This window comes from Aptenodytes patagonicus, chromosome 5 (assembly GCF_965638725.1).
Source record: "Aptenodytes patagonicus chromosome 5, bAptPat1.pri.cur, whole genome shotgun sequence".
NCBI classification, from domain to species: domain Eukaryota; kingdom Metazoa; phylum Chordata; class Aves; order Sphenisciformes; family Spheniscidae; genus Aptenodytes; species Aptenodytes patagonicus.
The window spans coordinates 68,479,282-68,502,867 of record NC_134953.1 but is presented as its reverse complement, the minus strand read 5'-3'; the positions used below and the strand labels follow the sequence as shown (position 1 = coordinate 68,502,867).

Genomic DNA, 23,586 nt, shown 5'->3' with positions numbered 1-23,586 from the left:
GCCCCCATTAAATTATTAATAGTACCATTAACATATTTACATATAAATCTTATAGCAATTGATGGAAATGGCTTCAAGAACTTTGCGTTAGCTCCCTTTTTATAATGGATTCTCTCTTGCAAATACCCATTTATTAAAGAGACAAAATATTAATTTTTTGTTAAATGTTCATGTCAAAAATGTCACCTTTGCAGTTTTGCAAATTGCCATTTATGCAAAACCTACTGGTATTTTCCTGTCTTAAAAAATGGTCTGTTTAAAAATATTGCTTCAGTAGGAGCAATTAAGGAGAATAAGAGTAAAGATATTTCAGTGATCTGTTTTTTTGCATTTTCATTAATAATCAAGTTGATAAGCCGAACGACACAAATACTGGAGGGGTTGTTCCATCACTTCACCCCTGGAGGTACCCTACAATGGCCTCAGTCCTGCCGCCTGGGGGTTAACCTCTGATCAAAACATACACAGTCGCTATGTATTTGCAAAAGCTATTAGCTATTACTGGGACCTGCGTTAATTTACTTTGGGCTGGAGTCATGCCCAGATGTCCCAGTTAGAGCTGATCGCTCTAATGGGATGCCATCCCCCAGTTACGCATGGGGGATACTGGACCAGACTCCCGGGGAGACGCTGCTGTGCCGGGGAGTTCCCGGGACGGAGGGCGGAGGATAAGGCAGAAGGGATGCGGTTTGCACGCACAGTGGTTGGAGGTGCCGGGCACCAAGGGCCCAGCGACTCCCCTCTTTTTTCTGTATTTATTTCCTATGAAAAGGGGTGAGGTTTCCTTTCAAAACAGGAGTGGGAAACTGAGGGAAATAGGTGTCATAGTGGGAGCATGGGGGGAAGGGATTAAGGGGGGTAGAGAGTACGAAGGCAGGATTTACCAGACAGGATAAAGAGAAGAGGATGGACGGTAGGTTAGTCCTCCTCCTGTTTCTTCTCCAAATTCTGCATCTTTCCTAACCAGCCCAGCCTTGACTAGTAATCCTAATTAGGCTGTATACTGTAATTCCTTAATGCCTTCCAGGTAGCGGGATCCCAGGGTGATTCATTCTCAGGATTGCCAACTTTCACAAGTTTATCATAACACTCTCAGGATTATTTTTTTCTCCTTAAAATTTCAGCCCCTGCCATCAAATGGTGATATAAGAATCTCAGTTTTCCTTTAAATAAATAGCAAAGGCACGCTTCGAGCCCTGCGGTCAGGGCAGAGAGCTTGAATATGTGCTGTGAGCAGGGTCTTTAAAGTGTAGAGACTAGAAGGCAGAGAAGATGATGATCACAGGGTTGTGGAGTTGTAGGATAATTTAGGTTGAAAGGGACCTCGGGAGGTCATCGTACACTTAATTTCTGGTGCATCTCATACTGAAATGGCAGTTTTCATTAGCATTTTTAGTAATAAAATTAATAAAACATAGCTCATAGTTTTGTGTGAACTATATATACTATACATCTCCATATTGTGAAGTATAAATCTCCCCCGAGAGCCCAGCTGCCCCTTTCCCCTCCGGCACACCCAGCTGCGATGGCAGATGTCCCATGCCGGCAGCTCTGAGCCGAGCAGAGGGGAGCAAAACCAGTTTGCTGGGAAGAAGCTATAACTGCCTGAACTGGGACCTGCTGGGGACCCAGCACAGGGCTCCCGTCCCAGCTCCACCCGGGATACGTGACCTTGGCAAGTCGTGTCTCCCTTCCACACCTGCCTTCTTCCCACCCGAGTATGGGGGTGAATAAGGCACTTTCCTTCCTGGAGAAGTATTTAAGAATCAGACCTTGTTATAATAATGCAGAAGCTGGGGAAAGACAGAGGAGGCATTACATAGGATTTTTTTCCCTTTCTCAATTAAATGAATGTTCTCCTAACCCATCGTGCCCAGCCCTCGTGTGTGCTGTTACAACTGTCTCTAAAAACTCTGTCTGATTTTTCAAGCAATTTCTCACGAAACAGGCACTTTCAGAAAAATCATAAGAAAGCAATCGTTTCAAATTGGTCATTTGGGACTCAAATTACTAATCTAATACATTTTTTATCGAGGGTTCCTGAAAGGTTCCATAAAACACAGTCTGTGAAGCTGCCCAAACTTGCCAGCCTCCCAGTTTGACAAATCGAACCCAACAATCCACTTTGCAGCTCAGGTTTAGGGCTCGCGAAGCCGCCACCGACATAGCAGCGTTTATATTTCTCCATCAATAGTGCCTATCTGGTCAGATTTTTAAATTCCCTGGGGTGTTTTGTTGATTATTTTTTTCCTGTGCTGGATTTTTGTGTCTGCGTCCAAACTGCAATGCTGATATTGGGGATATTTGCAGGGGGTGACCTGGAATCTGCTGCTGAGCGTAGGCTCCGGCACTGCAGGGAGGAGCGAGTGGGAGGACAAAAGTCAGGTTGGCAAGTAGAGGACTGGGAGCCAGAGACTGAGTTTTTCATTATTTATATTATTTTTATTATTTATATTCTTTTAGTATTTTGTTGTATTATTTATAATGTTATTTATGTTTTTCTTGAGGCTGCACTTAGACAGGGTCCCTATAGCAGCAGAGCACTGCGCAGAGTCCCTGTCCCATCGAGCTTGAGGGCTGAACAGAGAAGGAAGCCAAAATACGGGAAAGACAATTTCTTTCGAGAAATGAGGGCTCAAAGCATGGGAAAATGAGTGAGATCAAACAGGCGGTCTCTGGTCCCGAGTCCCTGTGTCACGTCATGGCCACAAGACCATACTCCGCTCTTTGCAGCAGTTTTTTGGGAAATAGGACCTGCTTCCCAGTGGCCATTCATGGTTACAAAGCATCAGCCTCCCCCCCACTCAAGGCACTAATCAAATGCATGTTAATTATTATTTTGGCAGATGCTGAGGGCCGGCTGAGTGCCGCCTTGAGGTAGGACCAAAAAACAGCGCCTCTCTGATCGGGTTTAATAAAATCCAGTATAAAACTCTGTGGGTTGACAGCCAGCTCCCTCCTGATGCCGGAGAAGCAGCACCCAGCGAGGAAAATCAAGTGGTGCGAGGCAAATACCAGCTCAGCTTGCCAAGAGCCCAACCAAAACTGCTTTTCCCCTATAACGTCTGGTGGAAATTCTTCTTCTGTAAGATCTGCCGGTTGGGAGCAAGGCAGAAATGTGGTTTTGGGGAGGATTTTCTAGCAGTGCCTGCTTCTTGGTCCGGCTGGCACAAGAACACGGAGGGGAGAGGGAAGGAACAGGGCAGCCTGAGAGAGACAAGGAAAGCTGCTGGGCAGAGATGGGGATGGAGAGCTTGGGAAGAGAGGTGGTACCTCTGCCTGTGGCTCAGTGCCCTCGACATGGCTCACGGAGCGGGGAGGGGGCTGGCATGGCGCCGACACTCTTGGCTCAGTCCCGGCGTCTCTGAATTTCACCCTCTGAGAGGAGCCGCGCGAGCCGGTCCGACATGCGACAGGCGCCGTGCGAGCAGGGAGAGGGGGCTTCCCTGCAGACCCCACTGCACCCGGTCTGCTCCTCGCCTTGCAGCCCCCGGTGTCCTCTGGCTGTGCGGCTCCCTCGGCACTGAGAGAGCCGGCTGTGTGCTGACACGCTCCCCTCTAATGCCTCCAAGGGGGCCTGTTACTATTTATTGGGTTAGCGTATAGTTTTCTGCTGCCATTACAGTTTTACTATGGGGATAATGCACAATGTGTAGTCAAAAAGTAGAGCTGGAGCTGCTTTCAAGCCAAATGCGGCCGTTTTGGATATCAGCTGGGGCTGCATTGCAGGGGGGAGCCGTTGTTGGCCAATTCTGTCCGTGGTGGTCACCCACAGGTGATAGGGATGAGCTGGTAGCCCCTCCAGCCCATCCTCTGGTCCGCAGCTCCCCGAGGAGTTTGACACCAGGGTCCTGCCCTCGTGCAGGCAGGGAGGGTTGCACAGCTTCCTACACATCCACGGCCCTACAAACAGACCGAAGTTTCTTATTGTGCTGTTTCTTTAAAAAAAAAAAAAATCCATTTATTAAAATTAATAAGCAATGTGACATTTCAGAGGAAAACTCTCTTCTCATTTCAAAGAAAACTTCCAAGCTAAACTCCAAGCTGAAGCAGATTCAAAGGGGGTGATTTATAAAACAAGCAAAAAGGAAGGTGAAGCAAGAGCCACCCTTTAATCTTGGCTGTGGCCGCACCGTCAGCAGCCCCTCCCTGTGCTGCCCAGGCTGGGAGTGACGGTGCCAGTTCATCCCAGCTCTGCCAGCACCTTGTCCAGCATGGCTGCTTCCCTTGCAGGAGATGCAGATATTTTTATTCCAGATGGGAAAACCTACATGCAGCTGTGTGCTCCCAGCTGTGTGTTTCCTTTTGCCCTGCTCAACCTTTTTTTAGGCATGTGTGAGCAGCAAGATGCCCACGTTTCCATCAGAGGGACTGCATGACCCATGGGGATGCACTTCCCGAGCTCAACCCTGCCTTTTCCCTGTGCATCTGCATGTTAGACTGCGCAGAGCAGGTCCACCCCCTGAAAGCTGCATGCACCAGCCTGCTCTGCCACTGTCCGCACGGGCTAGGAAAGCCACCAGCACAGGTCCCTCGCAGAGGGATAGAGAGGTGTCAGGCTATCGTCTCAGCACGAGATCCCTGCACAGAGACACGTGGGGCCCACGGCAGGTCAGGAGCATCACTCCTCGCTCCGCTGAGCTGCAGGTGTAGCTCTGCCAACCCCTGATCCTTCCCACCGCCCTTCTTTGATCTCCCTCCAGCCACTCGATGGCTTCGCAGGGTGTGTGTGCTCCGTCTCCTCTTTGCTTTCATGATTCACACCTCTCCCCTGCCGGGGCCATTCCCCCCTCTGCTGTGTGCCATGGCCGCCTGCCACGGCACAGCCTCCCCGGGACAGTGTCTGATGAGCTGTTTGCTTTAGCCAGAGGGAAGAGCCAGCCACGGGGCGGGAGCAGCGGGCGGCCGTGACGGCACGTCTCCCGGCCCGCCGCTCGACAGACTTGGATGCTGAGAGGCGCTGAGGTGCCAAGTGCTGATCTGGCTTTCATGCCGTTGAAGTCCATGAAGTTGCTTTGGATTTACACCCGTGGAAGCGGGATGGGAACTTGGCCCGAGGTCTCAGTGCTGTCATAAAGCTGAAGGAGCCTTCGGACCCACCGCCAGACCTTTAATTGGGGTGGGGGATGCGGTGGAGGAGAGGAGGGGTGAAGTTTGGGGCAAGAGGAAGGCAGCCCTGATCTTCTTGGCCTCCTGGGGAAAAAGTGATGGCTACAGCGACTGCGGCCCTCATGGGAGGGAACAGCAAGAGTCTGGGCAGGTCAGGATCCAGAAAGAGGGAGAAATCAGGACTTTCAATCCCTTCCCCATGCTCCTCCACATCCTCTCCACCTAGCAAAGGCGCATTTCCTTGTGCATTTCCAGCCAAGGCACCCCGGGGCATGGGGATGAGGGCATCTCTGTCCCCAGAAGCTGTGCCTGTGCAGGTCAGGACTGCGTATGAAACACCAGATCTCAGCAGCAGATTAAGAGGCTGAAGCGTCAGGACGCGTCTCCGCCTCGTGCTGAGCATCCCTCTCTGGGGAGGGGAGGCTCTCAGGACAGATTTCACCTTGTGTGAAAGGGTCAGCGAAAAACTCGCGTGCCACTTAAATCCCACTTAAGCACTCTGCACTGGGGTGAAATTAACTCTCTCCACAGAATAAGCCATCAAGAAAAACTGATCTAAAAATCTACGCTGGGCCACAGCCGAGCCACACTTCTATTAGCAAGTAAAAAAATATTTCCCGTCCTTAGAGTTAAATGAGCCAATAGTTCAATCACGGAGCGAAAAGTGGCAATAGAGACGGGGATGCTGAGTGCCTCAGGTATTGGCAATCTATGCAAGGAATCACAATAAGCAGGACTTGCCTGTTTTCTCTGTGTTTAGCAGCAGTGTTATTCAACAACCTATTTCCAAAGTCTTTTTTTTCCCCCCTCGTTAAAGTTGCAGCGATAATAGGGCGATTACAGTGCAATAAGCTAAACGCAATCCATTAGTGGCATCACGGCCATTTTTAGATCTTAAAAAAAAAATCAAAGCTGTTTAAGTTTTCTTATTATGCACATTAAAGGCAGGCAGCAGGGTCTGATCAAAGACACCACCACCCCTGAGCTCCCCCCGCCCGCCTCCTGTCCCTGCATCTTGTCCCCCCTCTATTCATTAGTGGTCACAGCTGTGCAGTCGGCCAATTACTTGGGAATAATAAGTACATTTTGCAGTAAATTAAATATTAATTAGTCCTTGGCAGGTTGTTTTGCTTTTTTTTTTCTTATTTCCCTCCCTCCACCTGAAAATGGTGGAAGGGATGTGACACTGTCATTGCCTGTGCTGGCATGTGGGCGACAGCGGGGGAGGCTCCCCTCTGGCCCTCTGCTCGGTCTCCTCCGCAGTGGCTTGCAGCGAGGTCTTTCCTGCTCTTCCTAGAGGGTTCGCTGCTGCTGGGCCAAGATTTGTAAACCCATCCCCAGCTTTGCCGTTATCTTCTTCCCACCTGGGCACATCCCGTCCCTGCCTGAGTTCCCCTCCTGCACGCTCTGCTTGGGCACTTAGCTCTCCGGGGCCGAGCATCATCCCTGATTGCCTGTGATGTGCAATCAGGGTCTGGAGGCAGCAAATAAATCCATGTGGGCTTTGCCTGGCCATGGCAAGGGTCTGCTCCACGGGGTGTGAGGACAGCTTGGCTGGTGCAACCTTCTCCCCAGCGGTGCTGGCAGGAGAGATGCTGCCTGGTCCCCTGGACGTGACTGCAAGGCCTCATCCTGCCCTGCTTCGGCACAGCAGGACCCCAACCCAAAGAGTGTGTGTTGTGCCATGCGACGAGGAGGAGGTGGGCAGAAGGGGCTGGCTGAAGAGCGACTGTTGTACAACCCAGCATCACCCCTGGCCAAAGCGAGTTGTCCCTTTTCTGGTTCGGTGGCAGACCCCAGGCGGGGTGACCCTTTGATCCCCTGGCCAGGGACTCGAGGGACAGAGTGACCTGGTCTGGCTTTGCCTGTTCCCGCAGAAGTCAGACCACCTTGAACAAGTGCAGACCCTGGGGAAGAAGCCCTGCAGACTGTGGTCAGGTGAAGCCCAGACAAGATCCCAAGCGTGGATCTGCTGGGAAGAGCAGTTCCTTAAACTAAGCAAGGTGGGCTGATTTTGATGTTGTCAACATACCGGCCTCTATTAAGGTTTAAAGAATGAATGCAGTGGAAAGGAAAAGTGGATGAAAAGAGCAGCTAAGCTCTGCATATGAGGGATGAGAGCCTGACATGGAGGGAAGACCTGTCCTTGCTCTGGAGCTCCCCAGGAGCACTGCAGAGGCTGGCACAGGAGCCCCTGGGAGCCCTCAGCAGTCAGGACAGGAGGGGAAGATGCTCTGGTTGCTCACCCATTCCCTGCTGGCTAATGCTGGCTGGACACGCTGTCCCTGTCACCTGGACTGTGCCTCCCTGAAGCGCAGCATCACCTTCACTCCCTACCAGCCAGGCAGGATCCTGGAAACAGGGAGACGGGGTCTCAGCATCCCACCCACCACCCATCCTTCCTCCCTGGCACCGATGTCAGTGTGAGCAGGGGAGAGAGCTTTTTGTGCTCTCTGTTCTTACCAACGCTTTACCAAGAGTTTCTGGGGCAAGAATGAGCTATGTTAGCAAAGCCAGAGTAATCTGTGCCTGTCAGCAGATCCCAAGGTAAAAGGCTCCACTTCTCCAGCTCTTGGATTTACACTTTACTAACAGCTCTGCGGGCTGCCTTGTGATGCGCCGTGCACCAGGTCGCCCCTTGGTGCTCTTGAGTGCAATTAAGTTGTTTTTTTTTTTTAAATGTAGTTTGACAATATGCAGGTTAGGTTTGTATTTTATTTACAGCTTTTACTTGGGGACCAATAAAACCCCAGCTGGCTAATGTGAGATCTAAAACTTGCATCTCGCTCTTTGCCTTGGATATCTTTTCTATGGTAAACTATTTATTTGCGTTTCATCTTGTACAAGCTCCTCTTTCCATGCTGAGAAGCCGAGAGCTCCAGGGGCTCTTTGAAGACTATTTGCTATAGGATAGCAACTGGAATTCTCTTTAAACATCCGCGCCTGCTTTGTCCTACAACTGGCCTCTTGGTGTCAACATGCAGTTTTGTGCGAGTTTCCTGTGCAAAGCTAACATTTGCACGCTCCCCTGGCAATTGCGCTTCCAGATCCCTCTTGTTCAAGCATATCCCATCGTTTATGCTTGCAAGCATGAGCAGCAGTTACTCCACGTGCCAAATTAAAGGCAGCATCAAGGCCTCTTTAAAAAGGAAGATTTAACCAGGTTATGAATGACCGCTGTGCTGCTCAGGTAGGAGGAACGTGCTGCATGACCTATGTGGCCGGTCAAAATGGTCCACGTTTGGATTGCAAGTACATGGTCCCCCTATCTCTGAGCCTTCAGGTTCTCATCACACAGTTAAAAATGCCACAAACTTTTCTTGGAAAGGGTTATTCAACAGCAGGATGAGGCGCACGCAAGCAAAATCCCAGCGCATTTCAATGTCGGGCAGTCAGACATCTCCACCTATGAGCATCCCCCAGACGCTGACCCTGGCATGCCGGCGGAGCACGTGTGAAGGGTGAGGTGGCATCAGGCTACCGACACAAATCATGCTAAAAATGCCAAATAGCTGCGTTTACATGCATTCGCAACCCAAGGGTCGTGCTCTTGCCATAAAAAGGAAGATGAACCCAGGCGAGATGGGAGCGATGTTCCCAAGGATGCCTCTGGGAGGGAAAGATCAAGAACCGATGCTCTTAATGGCCTCGGCTGCTAAAACAGTCAAAATAATAATGGGGTGGGGAGGATGCTGGAGGGGCTAGATGCAGCCTGGGGAGCCACGTGATGGGTGCCCGTCGTGTACCGGTGCATCTGCCCAGTGACACCCTGATGTGCCTGTTCTCCCTGCGATACTGCAGGCCTTCGGTGCGCATATCCCAACATCCAGCCCCCTTTTAAATCCCAGCCAAGATTTCTGTTTTGTGGGTGGAAATGGCCAGGATAAGCTCTAGGAAGACACAGAAGGGAAAATATTTTCTTTCTCTCTGGCGTTATTTTTTCACTCCCTCTGTTTTCCTTTCTGCCCTTCCTTTGCCATCTCACGGCTCTCTAAATTCACGGGAGCTCTTCCTCAAGGTGAAATGAAGGCTCCTGGCTGTGTTTGGTGGTGCCGGCGGGGGGGGACGAGGGTCAGGGAGGGTTAAGCAGGGAGGGGGCAGTGCAACAAGGCAGCCTGATCTAGTGATTAAACAAAGGGATTCAGCCAACATGTGTAAAATTAAGTGATCAAGAGTTGATTACAGAGTGCATTGATTGTGTACTGATGGATTAAACAGAGTCGTGCTTGGGATGCGATTTTCCGAGCCGGGCATGGAGAGCACAGGCAATCGACGTGTTGGCCAGAAGGACCCGCTTCTCCCAAGCCCTGGCTTTTATACATTCTCCGGATAAATCTGCAGAGAGGCCCGTGGAATTATAATCGATTATCCATTTCTCAAAGTCACTTAAGGGCCCTGAGCTACAAGCTAAAGTGCCGGTGCTGCGAAGAGGCATTGGGTATGCGCCGGCATGTGCAGGTGCTGGCGCGAGGGGAAAATGTGGCAATGACCCTGCGTGCTGCAAGCTGATGAATCTATTTTCTTGTAGGAAATAGTTTTGACAGTTCAATATCTGTGTTTTCGATATGTGCCCCACACACCCCCGAGGGAGGAGATGAGAGGAGCCGGAAAGTGGGGGGAGGGAGTGGGTGGGAGGCAGGGAAAGACTCTACCCCATCACCCCTTCAAATTATAGACGGATCAGTATATCACCAACTTCACAGGCTGTCCTCCAAGTCAAGGGCATGGAGACACATGGCTGCCTGCAAGCATCTGCTGCGGGGACAGGATGGGGCTGGAGCCCCTCTCAGGGTGCCTCTCTGGGCTGCAGGGGGACCCACAGCAAGCCCCCATCCCAAGAACTGATGCAGAGCATGGATAATCAAGGCATGCGCTGGCGATGCAGCTACGCAGCTCCTCCTCTCCGCTCCCTCCCACCGGGCCAGCAGGAACCCCAGTTTGGGGTACTGGTTCAGCAAGGGACAAAAAGTGACCCCTGGAACAGCAAACAGGGCCAGAGGCCAGGCCTGTTGGTGAATGTCACCCAGCTGCCACCCCTGGGTGCATAACCCCAGGCATGCCAGGTGGCCGAGGAGGAGGAGGAGGGATAGTGAGGAGGCAGAGCCATTCCCTGCACTTGGTCCAGCCATGGCTGCACACATGGTGCAGGCAGCAAGAGAGCCCTGGGGTCTTCTGCCTGGCTGCCTTGCCTGCTGGGGAGTATGCTGGGTCCCAGTGCCTCATTTCGCAAGCCCCGCTGTGGAAGGACTGACTGTGGGCCACAGTGTTTGCAGAATTGCATGCATGGTCCCTGGGTCCCACTGGCTCTGGGTGGTTTGTCCACAGCCTGGCCAGTCTTGGCTGCATGGCGTGACAAGATCCATGGGATGGAGGGCAGCTCAAGGATGTGGGGGAAGAAGGTGCATCATGCTCCAGGAGGTCCCCCAGGCTGGAGGGACAGAGCTGTAGGATGCCCCCAGGAGTGTTTCTGCTGTGCCATGTTAGCTGAAGCCAGGGACCCCACTGGTGCTGGGGAGACCCAGCTGTTCCCCAGGACTTGTGTGTTTTGGAGACGACGCAGTGGGTTGGAGGAGGCTCCAGTTTCGCTGCCAGGGCAGAGGATGGGTGGCAGCAGGAAGGTCCAGCTCTGTGGTCCTGAGCTTGCCCAGACTCATACCAGCACCCATCAGAGAAGCTGGAGCGCAGAAGGGATCATCTGTCTCTGTCCCTGGTCCCCGCTGTCCCACTTTGGTCCATCTCCAGCCCATCGTGGGTCGCGGCCGGGCACTGATGTGCTTCCTCGGGGGAAGCCGGCACAGACGGCCTGCCTGGCTGGGAGCCGTGAGGGAGGAGGGCAGGGACGGAGGCAGCGCAACCCCTTGGCTTGCTCTCGGCGTTCCTCTATATTTCTCTTGTGAAGCTCAGGGAGGCGTTTCTGCTCCGCTCTGTGGAGCTGCACTGAGCCCAGGAGCAGTGCCATGGAGAGACGGGGCCACAGCCTGTCCCAGCCCTCCTCTTCTCCTCTCCCTTCCAGGTCCCTGTCACACTCCCTTTCCAGCTCTCCCGGCGGCCCACAGCCCTCTCATCGAGGATTCATTGTCTTGTCAGCCTCTAGTTAGCCAGCATGCGTGCGAATCATAAATTACCCCGCCCGGGCCTCTGCTATGCTTCAGCACAGACAAAAAAATTGCACTCCATCACCGTGTCTCCCGGCTTTTAGTGGTATTGATCAATGCTGCTCCCTTCCCGCCCCCCCCCCGCTTTTCATTTTAACCGAGCCGGTTAAGTGCAGTATCTTATTTTGTGCTGGGACAAATGAAAAGAATATTAGCAAGGGCTGAAATATATCTCTTTTTTATCTCTCTGCTACTTTTTTATTGAATCTTTCTGAGTAGGTGGCTTTCCGCAGGATGACAGCCTCATGACAGGCTCCTCATTAGAGCCGAGACAGTAATTGTGATGCATTTCCCTGCACGGCCTTTTCACTTCTCCCCCCCCCTCCTGCCTTTCCTCCTCTCTCCTTTTCCCCTGATTTGTAAAGTGATTGGATGTACAGACTCACTCAGTTTCTTAAATTATTGCCCAGCTCAATCCATCTTCCTCTGCCCCGCACCGGGCAGCCGTGATCTCCACAGATGGAGAGCCAGGGCCGGAATCGCGAGTGGTGGGGTTGGATGCTCGGAGGAGCTCCTCACCTCTCCTCGCTGCCAGGCTGCCACCCGCCATGAGAAACGTGGTGCCGGACCCGACGAGACATGCAACAGCCTCTGAAGAGCCCAGGGTGCTGTTTGAACACACATTTTCACTGAGCGACCCATGGGATCACCCCAGCTGGCATTAGCTGCGTGGCAGCAGCACTGCACCAGTTTACACCAGTCCTCTCCAGTATCCAGCTTGCCTGGAGAGGCAGCTACAAGAGCAACTCTTTTCTGTGGAAGGAAATCAATATTTTAGCAATCTTTTCTGCCTCGGATCCCTCCGTAGTTTTTAGCATCAGGAGAAGCAGGTGTATTTTCTAAGCTGCTTGGCAGTGTGGGCACCTTAGCAGGGAGCAGTGCTGGGGATCAGGCCCTTGGCGGGGATGCAGAGGGCTGAGTTCAGCTCTTCGCTGTGCCCCAGTTTGCTCATGAGGTTGTAGAGGTCCCTCGGTCTGTCTGTGCCTCTATGTGTTTTATACACCCCAGCTGTATAAAACCGGCTGTCACCCATCCCTGTGCCCCTCTCTGCTATATTCAAGGAAGGAGTGGCCCCATGCCGTGCCCAGCACAATCTGAGTCTAGCTTCTGCTGGTGCCCTGCGGCAGCTTTGCACTGTGATGCAGGAGTGGAGAAGTGACTCCTCAAAAGCCTTTTCTTACATGAAAAGCCACTTTTCCAGACCTCTGCTCCCTTCCTGCCTGCACAGGCCTCCAAAACACATGTGCTCCAGGGAAGGGCAGGTCTGCTCAATGCAGGGTGATTCCTCAGTGATCTGAATGCACTCGCTGCACTGTGAGGTGTTTGCAGAGTTAGGTCGTGCTGTGGGTGCAGTTACGGCCAGATGCTGAACCCAGCCACAGCATGCGAACCGGGAGTCACCTCACTGCCCATCGCTTGTCCCTGGCGCCTGGCTCTCCACCGCCCTGTGCAGAGCAAGTGCAGGAGGGGCAGGATCCAGGGCATCCCACAGCCAGCCAGGAGCCCAAGGGAGGGGAAGGGCCTGCTGGAAGGAGCAGGATGTGCCCTGACCTCAAGCCACCCCCCTGTGCAGGTTTTTGGGGGCCACGTACCTTTTGGCCCCAGTCAAAACCAGCAGGATCCAAGGTGACGTCCAGCAGGCAGGACACAGCCCCGTGGGGATGGCACTGGGAGCACACCAGTAAATAACAGGCAGATGGGAGAACGATGAGCAATGTTATTCCTGCTCCCTCACTTTATTACCGAATACTTTTTGCCTCTGCTGTTATTCGGGGGTGCTCTGCACTGACACATGAGCCATCTCTGTCTTCCTTGCCTCACCGTTGTCATCCTCCCCCAGCTGTGGTGCAGCCCCTTGGCTGCCACTTACTGTCAGGGCTCTGCGAGCCTCATCGGCTGCGGCACAGGCTCACCGGGAGAAGCACGAGCGTTTGGCTATTTCCAAGCTAATATGGGGCTTTCTTTGAATTATTGTTTTTTGAGCTGGAAGGAAAGGAGGCTTGTCACACAAGATATCTGCTATCAGTACACAAATAACAGCAAGCCCATCATCGAATGGAAAATAATCGCCGCGGAAACTGAGTTGAGGGGGAGCCGGGAGGGATTATTACAGGCGCTGGCAGTGGCAATGCTGTCAAGGAGCCTGTGTCAGCACTTCCATTACCACCCACCTGGTTTCAGCACGGCCCCCGAAGCGGCGCACTGGGCTGCGGGGCCCCAGCATGGGGTCATTTCTATTCAGAAGAGTTTCAGATCAACTGGCTTTGATTGGGTTTAAATGATGGAGTGTTTAAGAGGGAGAGAGAGGAAATAGGAGGGCGAGATGGAGGGAGGCATCTCAGAGGAGGGGGAGTTTGGTACTCAGACAAGTGGAAAACAGTTTGAGATAGGAGAAATCAGGAGTTGGGAGAAAAGAGCTTGTCCTCCCGGGGGCAAGTTTCAGATGGCTGCGAGGAAGGACAGCGTGGGGAGAAGATGCCCCAAAACCTGGGCAGATGCCCTGGGGTCTGCCCAGTGAAGGGCCATTAGGAAAGAGCAAGCACATCCCCAGTGGGGAATGTGTCCCCATCAGTGCTCCCTACCCGCTGCCGCTGCCTGTGCCACCCACAGTGGCAGCCCCTGGGGAGGCACCTGGCTGCGCAATAAGCCATCAGCAGAGCTCAGCAATTGAATTATAAACAATTTATTTCATTCATTTGGCAACTTGCTGAGCTCCTGGGCAGAGCGGGCCCTCACACCTTGTAAACTTTGCTCATTCAGGGTGACTTAGGAGCATCATTTACTCCGTGCTGCGTAGTGACAAGGGACTGTATACACCACGTGCTGTCATGGCTGTTGGCAGGCAGAGTCCCTTTTTTCCTCACTTAAATGCTCTCCAAAACAGCATTTCCCACTCTGCTTGTGAGGGGAAAGCTCTCCCTTCCAAGTGACCCAGTCCTGGCCCACAAATGCCTCGCGGTGCTGTCAGCCCTCCATCCCAGGGCACAGACACAGCGTGGGAGCAGGGATGGCTTCATGCCTTCATGCCTGTTAGGTGCCACGTGTGCATTGCTGGTACCTGAGCCCAGCTCCCAGCCCAGAGCCTGGGTCCCATTAGCAGTCACTTCATGGTGAACCATACCTGCCTCAGGGAATTACGTTGGATCCATATCGGTGAAACTGAGGGCAGGATCTGGCCCTCGATCCCCAGCGGGATCAGGCAGGTTCGGTTCAGTCCCCACCTGGGCTGGGATCCATTTGCAGATGCCCTCCGACGGAGCCCGTGGACAAATTCCTCCATGCAGGGGTACGTCTGCACATCGAGCCCTCTGCTTTCAGAGCAGGAAATATTCAGTTTCAACACTTGGAGTTAAACATTTCCGCGAAGCCCAGGAGACCATGCAAACAGCGGGAGCACCAAGGCCTTTTCATCTCTCTGGCACTGGCGAGCGGGGGGTCGGCAGTGGGGAAAGCACGGCAGAGCCGAGGAGGGTAAACACTGGAGCTGAGCCTACCGAGTAACCAGAGAGTGAAGGGGAGAGAGAGGGGCAAAGAAAACAAAAACACAGCTGCCAAAAAACAAAAGCCTGAAAAGAGCCATTCAGGGTCTCCCAGGAGCAGGTTTGGCACAGGGCAGGGAGGGAAGAGCGGGGAGCACTCGTTGCTGGGGCAAGCGCGGGTCCAGCCCGCTCGGCGTTTGGACCCTTCATTTTGCCCTGAGCAAATCAATGCCCTCTGCTCCCTCGAGCGGGGTAAGCATCTACACCCCAGCATGGTCCAGCCACACACACAGTGCGGCATCCTTTGCTTTTTCATGGGTACCAGGATGCCCCTGCTGTGGAGAGGAGAGGCGGGATGTACACGTCTCCCTCCACCTTTGCATTCACAGATGAAACCTAAGGACTCACGATGCCCATCCTCTCCCTCCCCACAACCCAACATCCTACGCCACGGAGCTGGGTACCACTGCCCGGCTTGAGACACCACCACAGCGTGGGCATGTGCTGGGCTCCGGGGCACGCTGCGGATGTGGCCGCCGCTGATTTGGGGAGACGCATCCGCCGGCAGCCTCTGTGGCACTGCGGGCATGCAGCGGGTTTCGCAGATCTGGGGAGGCTTGCGTAGGTGTCCTGCTGGCACGGGAGATGATCCCTCCCTTCTGCCTGTCACTCACACTTAGCCCTGCTCCTGCAAAAGCACAGTTGTCAGCCCCTTGGGCCAGGAGCCAGGGCTCCTTCTGTCTCCTGCTTTGCAATCTGTATGTCAGGGACTTGGCTGCGTGTCCGGGTCCCTGTTCTGCCCCTCTGGAAGCCCTTGCTTCGGCGTGAGCACCAGCCTCCAGTGCTCACTGGAGCAAGGGGATCTTCCCCCGCTGTCACGGGGATGCAAGGTGACGGCTGTCACGTCCTTCCTTGGCAGGAATTCATCGCCGTATCGTTGGTGTAGCTGGTGGGTAAGGCCATTGCTGCTCATTTCTCATGCTGGCCTGGACTGGGGTTGGGAGTGGCCGTGGAAGGCAGCAAGGCCTTCCTATGGCCTGAGATCCCTCCCGGTTGCCCGGGCTGTGAAAATCCAAAGTCACCTCTGCTTTAGGAACATGCACCCCATGGAAAAGCCCTGAAGAACAAGCAGGGAGCAAGGACCTGGGCATGCAGGAGGTTAAAAAAGCTACCAGCCTGGTGCCACAGAGCTGGTCCCCAGGCAGGGCCTCAGCTGCACCTCCTGGTCCGAGGCTGCCCATCCCAGCACTGTGGTCCAGCACTCTCCATCACCTCCCCCAGCAAACACCCCTGGGCTCCCTGGAGAGCAGAGACCCGGGGGTGCTCAACCTCTGGTTCACCCTCCGGTGCTACCAAGAGCATCCCTGTCCCGCCAGCCCAAGCTGTGGGTGGCAGGCGGGGGGAGCTCGTGGGCCCCACGGCGGTGGCCTGGGCTGGGAGCGGGGATGCGGCACAGTAGGGTGGAGGGCAGCCTGTTTACCCGTCCATCTGCACACCCCACAGCGGGGATCCAGCAGGATTTCCCGTCCGCTCAAAGGCTGCCTGTTTATTTTGGGAGGGAGACTCAGACAGCTCCATTGTTTTGCTGCGAAGTTGGGGTTATAAATAGCAGGTGGTCGGGAACGCTCCTGGGCTATTTTGGGCCCCCGCTATACAAAAGTGGAAAAGCTCCAAGAGGAAGGTGGAATTACTGAAATGCCGACCTTTCCCGCAAGGGTCAGCGGGAGCTGGTTGTTTGGGTTTGGGTTGGGTTCTGGGCATTATTTAAACACAAGGGAAGGAGGAGAGGGGAAGATGTTCCCAGTTGCACGGGCTGCACGGTGTGTCCTCCCCAGCAGAAGGGCGGTGGGGATGAGGAGCCGAGGTGCCTGGGGTCTGCCAGGGCTCTGCCCGGGAGCTGTCGGGAGCGGTCCAAGTCTGGAGAAGAGACTGGCTGGGTTTTCCTCCTGGCTCTGCAAATGGGAGAGTTCTCCGTGGCTGGAGAAGCTGGGGAGGTGGGGGATGCCCCATAGCACTGGCCTGCTCTGACTTGTCCCTCGTTCCTCAGTTTCCCCCACCTCCTATAGGAAGGCTGAAGAAAAGGGCAGGCAATGTCCCGGTGACAGCCCCACTCCCTCCAGTCACATACACTGTGTCCTGCTGGAAGGCAAGGATGAGCCAAGGTGACTCTCCAACTTATTTCAGACCCTTCCTCTCGTTAAATGCCTGCGCCAGGCGGTTATACAGTGAGCAGCAGGGACCCAGTAAAGCCGCTCACACCAATGTTTTATACTTTGAGAAGGTCTATTCCTTTAATGGGGATTCATTTAACTGGGCTCTGCCATCGTTAGGAGCCATAAAATGGCACCTTTTGGCTCCTGATTGGAAGGCCACGGTGCACGCAGCCCCCTCGTATCCAGCGCCGGCTGCTTTATTGTGCATTACTGCCTCTCACTCGGATTTAACCAATTTGATCCATGTCTAATACATAAATAAATAATCCAGCAGGAGGGTTCACGTTAGATGACAACAGGCGGCTATAAAGCATGTTTCTCCCCGCTGGAGCCATCTGAGCCGGGCTCCGCACGCCCTCTCATGAGCAGAGCTGCTAATACAGCTGGGAGAGGGGGGCCTGGAGACCCGCGGGCTTCTCTGTTTTATTGAAACTTCATTGTTTGCTTTAGAGTTTTATTTTATGTTAAAAAGACGCCGTATATTCCTTACAGAGGGGGCAATAAAGTTTCTGAGCTGGAGGAAATTGGCTTAGGAGCAGGGAGTGAACCAGGGAGATGTGGCTGGGCAGGGAAGCAGTGAGGAGGATTTAGGGTGAGGAGGGTGTGAGGCAGCGCCCTGCTTCCAGGGCAGCCCCAGGGCTCAGCCCAGCTCAGGATCGGGGTCCGCAAGCACCCCCAGATTTCACCCAGGGATGATGCAGCCCCAGAGTACGCAGGGTGAGGGCGGCTGTGGGGTCCGGAGCTGCTGGTGGTGCAGGGAGGGCGAGGGGCCCACTCCCAGCCCAGGGATAGGGTGAGCAATCCCCAGTGACCACCGGGGCAGCCATGCCGAGCATCCGGACCTGCTCCCTGCCATCTGCAGCCCAGCGCCACGGGGTCTCCTCTGCCTCCCAACCATTGTGTGCCCATGGAGAATCGCTCTGCCCTTCGGGGGGGTGATCCTGACCCACCCGACTTCAGGAGTGCCAAGGAGAATGAAGATGGCTCTCCTTAATTTACTGTTATTAGTTAATAGGAACAGCGGGTAGTGCTGTGTTCATCCGTCTGCCCCAAGTCACACCGCCTGCGCCGCAAACTGGGGAAGCCGGGGTTGCACAGGGTCACTCCCGAAATGTGGCTGTTGTTGCTTTCCCTGTAAGACTGGAGGGACGACAGCCAGAGCTGGGATGCTCTTGTGCCAGTTGCTGTCCTGCTTCAGAACAGAGCCAGTCCCTGCCCCAGGAAGCATGGGACGGGGAGAGAAATGGGGCTATACTGGGAGAAAATCCCCCAGTTTCAGACCTCAACTAGGATGGAGACCAGGGCAGAGCGCAGGCGATGCTGATGGCAGCTGATCAGAGCTAAAGCTTTCTCCCCTCTTTTCCTCCCCGCAGGCAAAAAGAAAGCAACTTTGTTTGACAGCCAGGCTCCGATCTGCCCCATCTGCCAGGTCCTCCTTCGCCCCGGGGAGTTGCAGGAGCACATGGAGCAGGAGCTGGAGAAGCTCACCCAGCTGAATATCAGGTAAGCAGCTCCCTGGGGTCCACCAGCATCCCCAGTTAGCCAGCCAGGGCACCCGCAGATGGCAGAGGAGATGGTGGTACCCACAGCTACCAGATACGGGAGATCTAGTGCTAGCCAGTGGGGCAGAAACATTTCCCTGGAGTTCACCGCAGTGGTAAAGCCAGGCAGAAATGCCTCCCAGAGGGCACAGACACCCCTCTCCCCAGGTACGTCTGTTAGGGTGAGCAGTTCTCACGTTGCTCACTTCCCATGATGGACCAGGCCTGCAGCAACGGTGCGCACTGCCCCTCGGCTGCCTTCAGCTCCCTTCTGCTTTCCCCAGCACAGCGAAGTCCCCTATTTAAAAAAAATAATAATAATAATTACATTTTAACTGCTAGCAGTTATTTAGGAAATGGCTGCAGCCAGGGGTTGGCAGATCCCTGCCCCTGCCTTAATAAAACTCAGCAGCCTTGGAAAAGAGCATGTTTATTTCAATTATTAATGAATTCTCCGGTCATTAAAAGGTGAGGAAAGGAATCAAACTGCCGACTAGAAGCAAAGTTACGTCACCAGGTGGTAGGAGAGGAGGGAGAGCGCGTGTGTCAGTGTGTGTGTGTGTGTGCGCGCACGCCAGGGCAAAAGGGGTGCACGTGGCTGTGCACAGTATGGAGCATGCAGAATCCATCCCTGCCCAGCTTGGATCTTCTTTGCAACTGAGCAATAGTCATTGCAGATGAAGGGAGAAGGAGGGAGCTTTAGCTAGAGAAAGAGACACCTCCCCAAATGGGTCTGGGCTCAGATCTCCCAAATTCGGCACCCACAGCCTCAGGCTGAGACCTGCATCCCCCACGCATTGCACAGGAAGATAGAGAAGGGGGGGCAGGGGGCTGGGAACAGGCAGCCCATTTATCCCCCACGACACCCAGTCCCCTTGCGAGCGTAATTTATGGTGTAATTTGGGCTGCATCCAACTTAATAAAGGGCCACTGCAAATTAGTGAACAGGTTTAAATGAACAGAAGCAATTAGTGCTCGGAGTAGCCCATCAAAGAAGTTGGGCCAATATCAGAGTGAAACTGAAACCGCAAGCCAGGAGCAGAGGCTGGCTGGCGCGAGGCGGTGATGGGAAGGTGGCGTTTAATGGGAAAGGAAAGGAAACCCTAAATCATAAAGCATGACAAGGGCCATTGTGGGCCAGCTGACAAATGAAAAAGAATGGCATTATTCCTTTAAATAACAGCAGCAGTTAGAGAGAAGACAGCTCTCCCCGGCTTGCCCTCGCTTCCCTGGCCCGCTCTGCTCGGCCACACAGGCAGCGAAGAAGAATCAGAGGTCTTTATTAATTATTAAATAACGACTCCCTCCATAGTGTGATAGATAACGTTCAATCTAGTCGATGGATTCAGGCGATGGAGGCTAATCTGTAACACAGCAGCTCTGCACAGGGACGGTCTCTCCCGGTCCCGGAGGGGAGCGATGCGGGGGCCAGCCAGCAGCAGCAGCAGGCAGGGCGGGCAGCAACAGCGGGCAGCAACAGCGGGCAGCGGGACGCGAGCGGGTCGAGCTCCTGCGCACTGCCCGGCTCCGGCGGGGCGGCTCAGTCTAGCAGGTGGCCCCATCTCCCATTCCCCCACCTTTCCCGCCTGGAGGAGCCGGGAGCAAGAACACATCAACAAGAGGAGAGAGAAACTAATAATGATCTCAAATAACCCAATAAACATAAAAATAAAATGTAGGCCTATAAACGTGACGGGCACCGGCAGCCCTGGCCGCTCCCTGCCAATACTGACTCGTTACCGAAATGGCTGAGCAGCTGTTACTTATCAGTCTGATGGGGAGAAGCGAACCGGGGGGCTGCTTTCCAAGGACCTTTTTTTTTTTTAATTTAAAGAGGATGCAGCCAATCATGGCCTGTGCTGTTAAGTTTTAATAATCCTTAATGATTTGCAACAAAATCATAAATTTCCAGCGCTCGGGGTTAGGAAGGCAGATCCCCTCCTGCCCGCTGAGCCTGCAGCACCAGAGACTTGGCGGGCACCGCATCAGATCCCACCGTGGCGCCAGGGCTCCGCGTGTGCCGGGATGTCCCCTGAGGCAGCACGGCCGTGGGGCTGTGTGGCAGAGTGAGCCAGCCGAGATGCTGCTGTAGGGCCTGATCAAGAGGAGGGGAGAGGCTGGTGGAGAAGCAAGGTGGAGGGGCTGCCCCGCGCCATCGCTTCTGCCAGGCATTGAGCGCTCATGTGGGCTTTCAGGCGTCGCCGGACCGGGGAGCTTGGCATCACTCGGAGGAGGGCAGAGGAAGGGAAGGAGGACAAGGGATTCCTCCAGCTGATCACAGGAGCTTCTTGGGGCTGAGATACAAGGGAGCTGTAGGAGCCACCTGGATGATGGTACCCATGGTCCCAGCTCACCAGGAGCCTGGGGTTGCATCCCACCCACCCTGATGCATCCCCTCTCTCAGCTGGTGCGGATGGGGTTTGCTATCCCCCAGTGACACGGACAGCTCTTCTCCCCCACGGGCAGTGCCCATATGACTGTCCGGGCCTCAGGGCAGGGACATCTCAAGGTCTAGCCAGCTGGAGCACCATGCGGCGAGGCAGGAGGAGCCATGCTGAGCCACAGGGCAGCACCCACTCATGCCAAGGGGCTGTGCGTGCCCAGGGGACGGACACCGGCCATTGGACTGGTGATGAACATCACTCAGGAGGATCCAACCCTGGTGCAGGGTCAAGCTTTCCCTTGAAAAAGCGGACTTGAGTGGGAATGAGGGACCTGAGTTTCTAGCTCTACTGCCTTCTTGGTGTGTCCAGTCTCCCAAAGCACAGGGAGAGACCTGCTTGTGCTCGCCCCACGGCTCCTCCACCCTGCGCGGGTCCGGCCGAGCACCGTGCACAGCTCTGCACGGCGAGGCAAGGCTCTCTGAATGCAAATTTCATTTCTGAGCCACTGGCGCTGTTTCAAGAGCCGGCAGCCTCCGAGCCCTTCTCAGTGTTACATATGTAAAAGCCTCATTGAACTTGACATGTCAAATTCAGGCCATTTGTGCAAAATCTCCCTTTAATAATACCGTTTCATTTCGCTCAAATGAGACTTGAATGCATGTAAAATGGAAAAGGATATTTAAGCGCTAACATTAGGCAGATGTCTTGCCAGAGGCCGATTGAATATATGAGATTTTGAAGTGCTTAACACGTTTTCGGTGCTCCCTCTTAGAATATGTCACCTGGCTTTCTTTTTTCTCCCCCTCCTTTCTCCCCCCCCCCCCCCCCCTTTAAGTGAAGGGTATAAATTGAAAGAAAACAAAACTACAAGCCTTGGTTTTATGGGGTTTAACTCTTGCCGGGCAAGACTGTTGGTATTCCTCCTCCAAAGAGAAATTACCTAGTAGCTCACCTTCACAGAGCACAAGCACAAAGCAGCAGAGAGCGGGAGGCAGGCGAGCAGCAGCCCCACAGCACTTTGCAGAAGGGTTGCTCTCCTTGCTCTGCATGTACAGCTCGGAGAGCAAAAGGTACCGGTCCCCAGCTAAGCACCTGAGTGCCACCAAGGTAAAAATAAGAAATAAAAACAGCTACCCTCTCTGTACGCCGATGCCCTGTGCCCCCAGCCAGGCTGGTCCCTGCAGAATACATGAATATTCCTGGCTCGTGTGCCTGAAGCTTGTCTGTGCACTAGATGCAGGTCTCCTATCCTCACTCGATTTATATTCACCTGTTTTACACCTCATCCGTATTAAAGGCTTGCAATAAAGCACACTGAAATGTAAGACTCTTTCTGGAGCTATCAATGGCCCCAGCTCCGAGCTTCGGCTGGTGCTTCAGCTGCAGGCGCATTTCCCCAGCCCAGGGCCACCCGGGGAGCGCAGGCGGGCACAGTGTTCACAAGCAGTACCCATGGATGTCCCCTAGGACAAGCGCGCGCGCACACACATCCCCGTGCACGTACAAGTGTATCGCTGCATTTGTCACTGCAGGTAAATACTATGAGCGGAGGTGGTGATGCACAGGGGGACCCTTAAACCCTGCCTGCTGCTCCCCAGGCAGTGACCAGAGAGGACAACCTGCTGATGATGGGGGAGGCTGGGTGGAGAAGTGGCAGGTTTGGGGTTATGGTTTGAGTTTGGGGTGGGAGGGAAGATGAATTTGAGGACAAAAGAGGGGGAAAGGAGGCAGTAGGAGCTGTGGAGCACACCTCAGTTGATGGCCCCCAATGGGTCTACGGTGCTTTCTGAGCCCCTGGCTGGAGTTTGGGGAAGAGGCATTTATTGGCCATTTAAAAAACCTTAGGAAGTCACATTACAAATATTACAGTTGCTGAGTCAAGCACTTGAAGTTTGGGAAATGTGCCTTTTAAGATGATCTGTTCTTGAAAATGCAGTGCTCTTTCTAAAAAAATTATTTGGCAAGGGGCATTTTTATTTCCCTGTGTGACAGGTAGCAGATTCTTCCCTGCGTTACCAGCAGCAAACCTATGCTTCAGAGCTGTGGTTTCACCTCCCCAAAAGGATGAGGTGTATCATTAAAGCTGGGGAATGGTCCAGAGGGTGGAGCAGTGTTGGACCATGCCGGCTCTGTTCCTGCTTTTGCAGCTGAAGGACGGTGCGAGCTCAGACAGGACTATCTCAGCTCTTTCCCCCTATTTAAAGGGGTTTCAAAGCTTAGCAGATGTAGCCAGCAGTATCCTCCTGCCATGTTGTAGTATTACCTGTCCCTGTGCTATGGCATCCCGGGGCTGGGCATGGCGGTACAACAGATGCCCGGGGTGCTCGGCGGGTGCCTCTGGGGGTGGACGTGCTCAGGTGGGCAGATGGGGGATGACGGTGCTCTCACAGTGCCCCATGGCTGTGCAAACTCTCCCTTTCTTCACTTTTCTTCCTTTCTTTCCTTCGCATTGAATGCTTAATCTGAGCATATTTGTGTTTTGAAGCCCATGCCCACCTGTTGGCTGTTCCCAGCCTGGGCTAGCAGCTCTCATTGCTCCTTGCCACCGCACCGGGAGCGTGGGGAGACATCCCTGTGCACCCAGCATCTCAGGAGCTACTGATTTCCCCTAATGACCTTTCTGGTGTGTCCGTGAATAATTTCTTTTCTGATTCTCTGATTACAAAGCATTTCCCAGAACACAGAGGGCACCAGGGTCTCTCACC

At 53.9% G+C, this 23,586-nt stretch overlaps 1 protein-coding gene across 5 annotated transcripts in view; it reads left to right on the top strand.

Annotated features, from left to right (window-relative positions):
* Positions 1-23,586, top strand: part of RNF220 (ring finger protein 220) — a 234,427-nt gene that overhangs the window by 126,022 nt on the left and 84,819 nt on the right. For all 5 annotated transcript variants that reach the window (XM_076340347.1, XM_076340344.1, XM_076340348.1 and 2 more), the window contains one exon: positions 18,330-18,459. In XM_076340347.1, the coding sequence (XP_076196462.1) occupies positions 18,330-18,459 (130 nt within the window). The remainder of the gene's footprint in view (positions 1-18,329; positions 18,460-23,586) is intronic.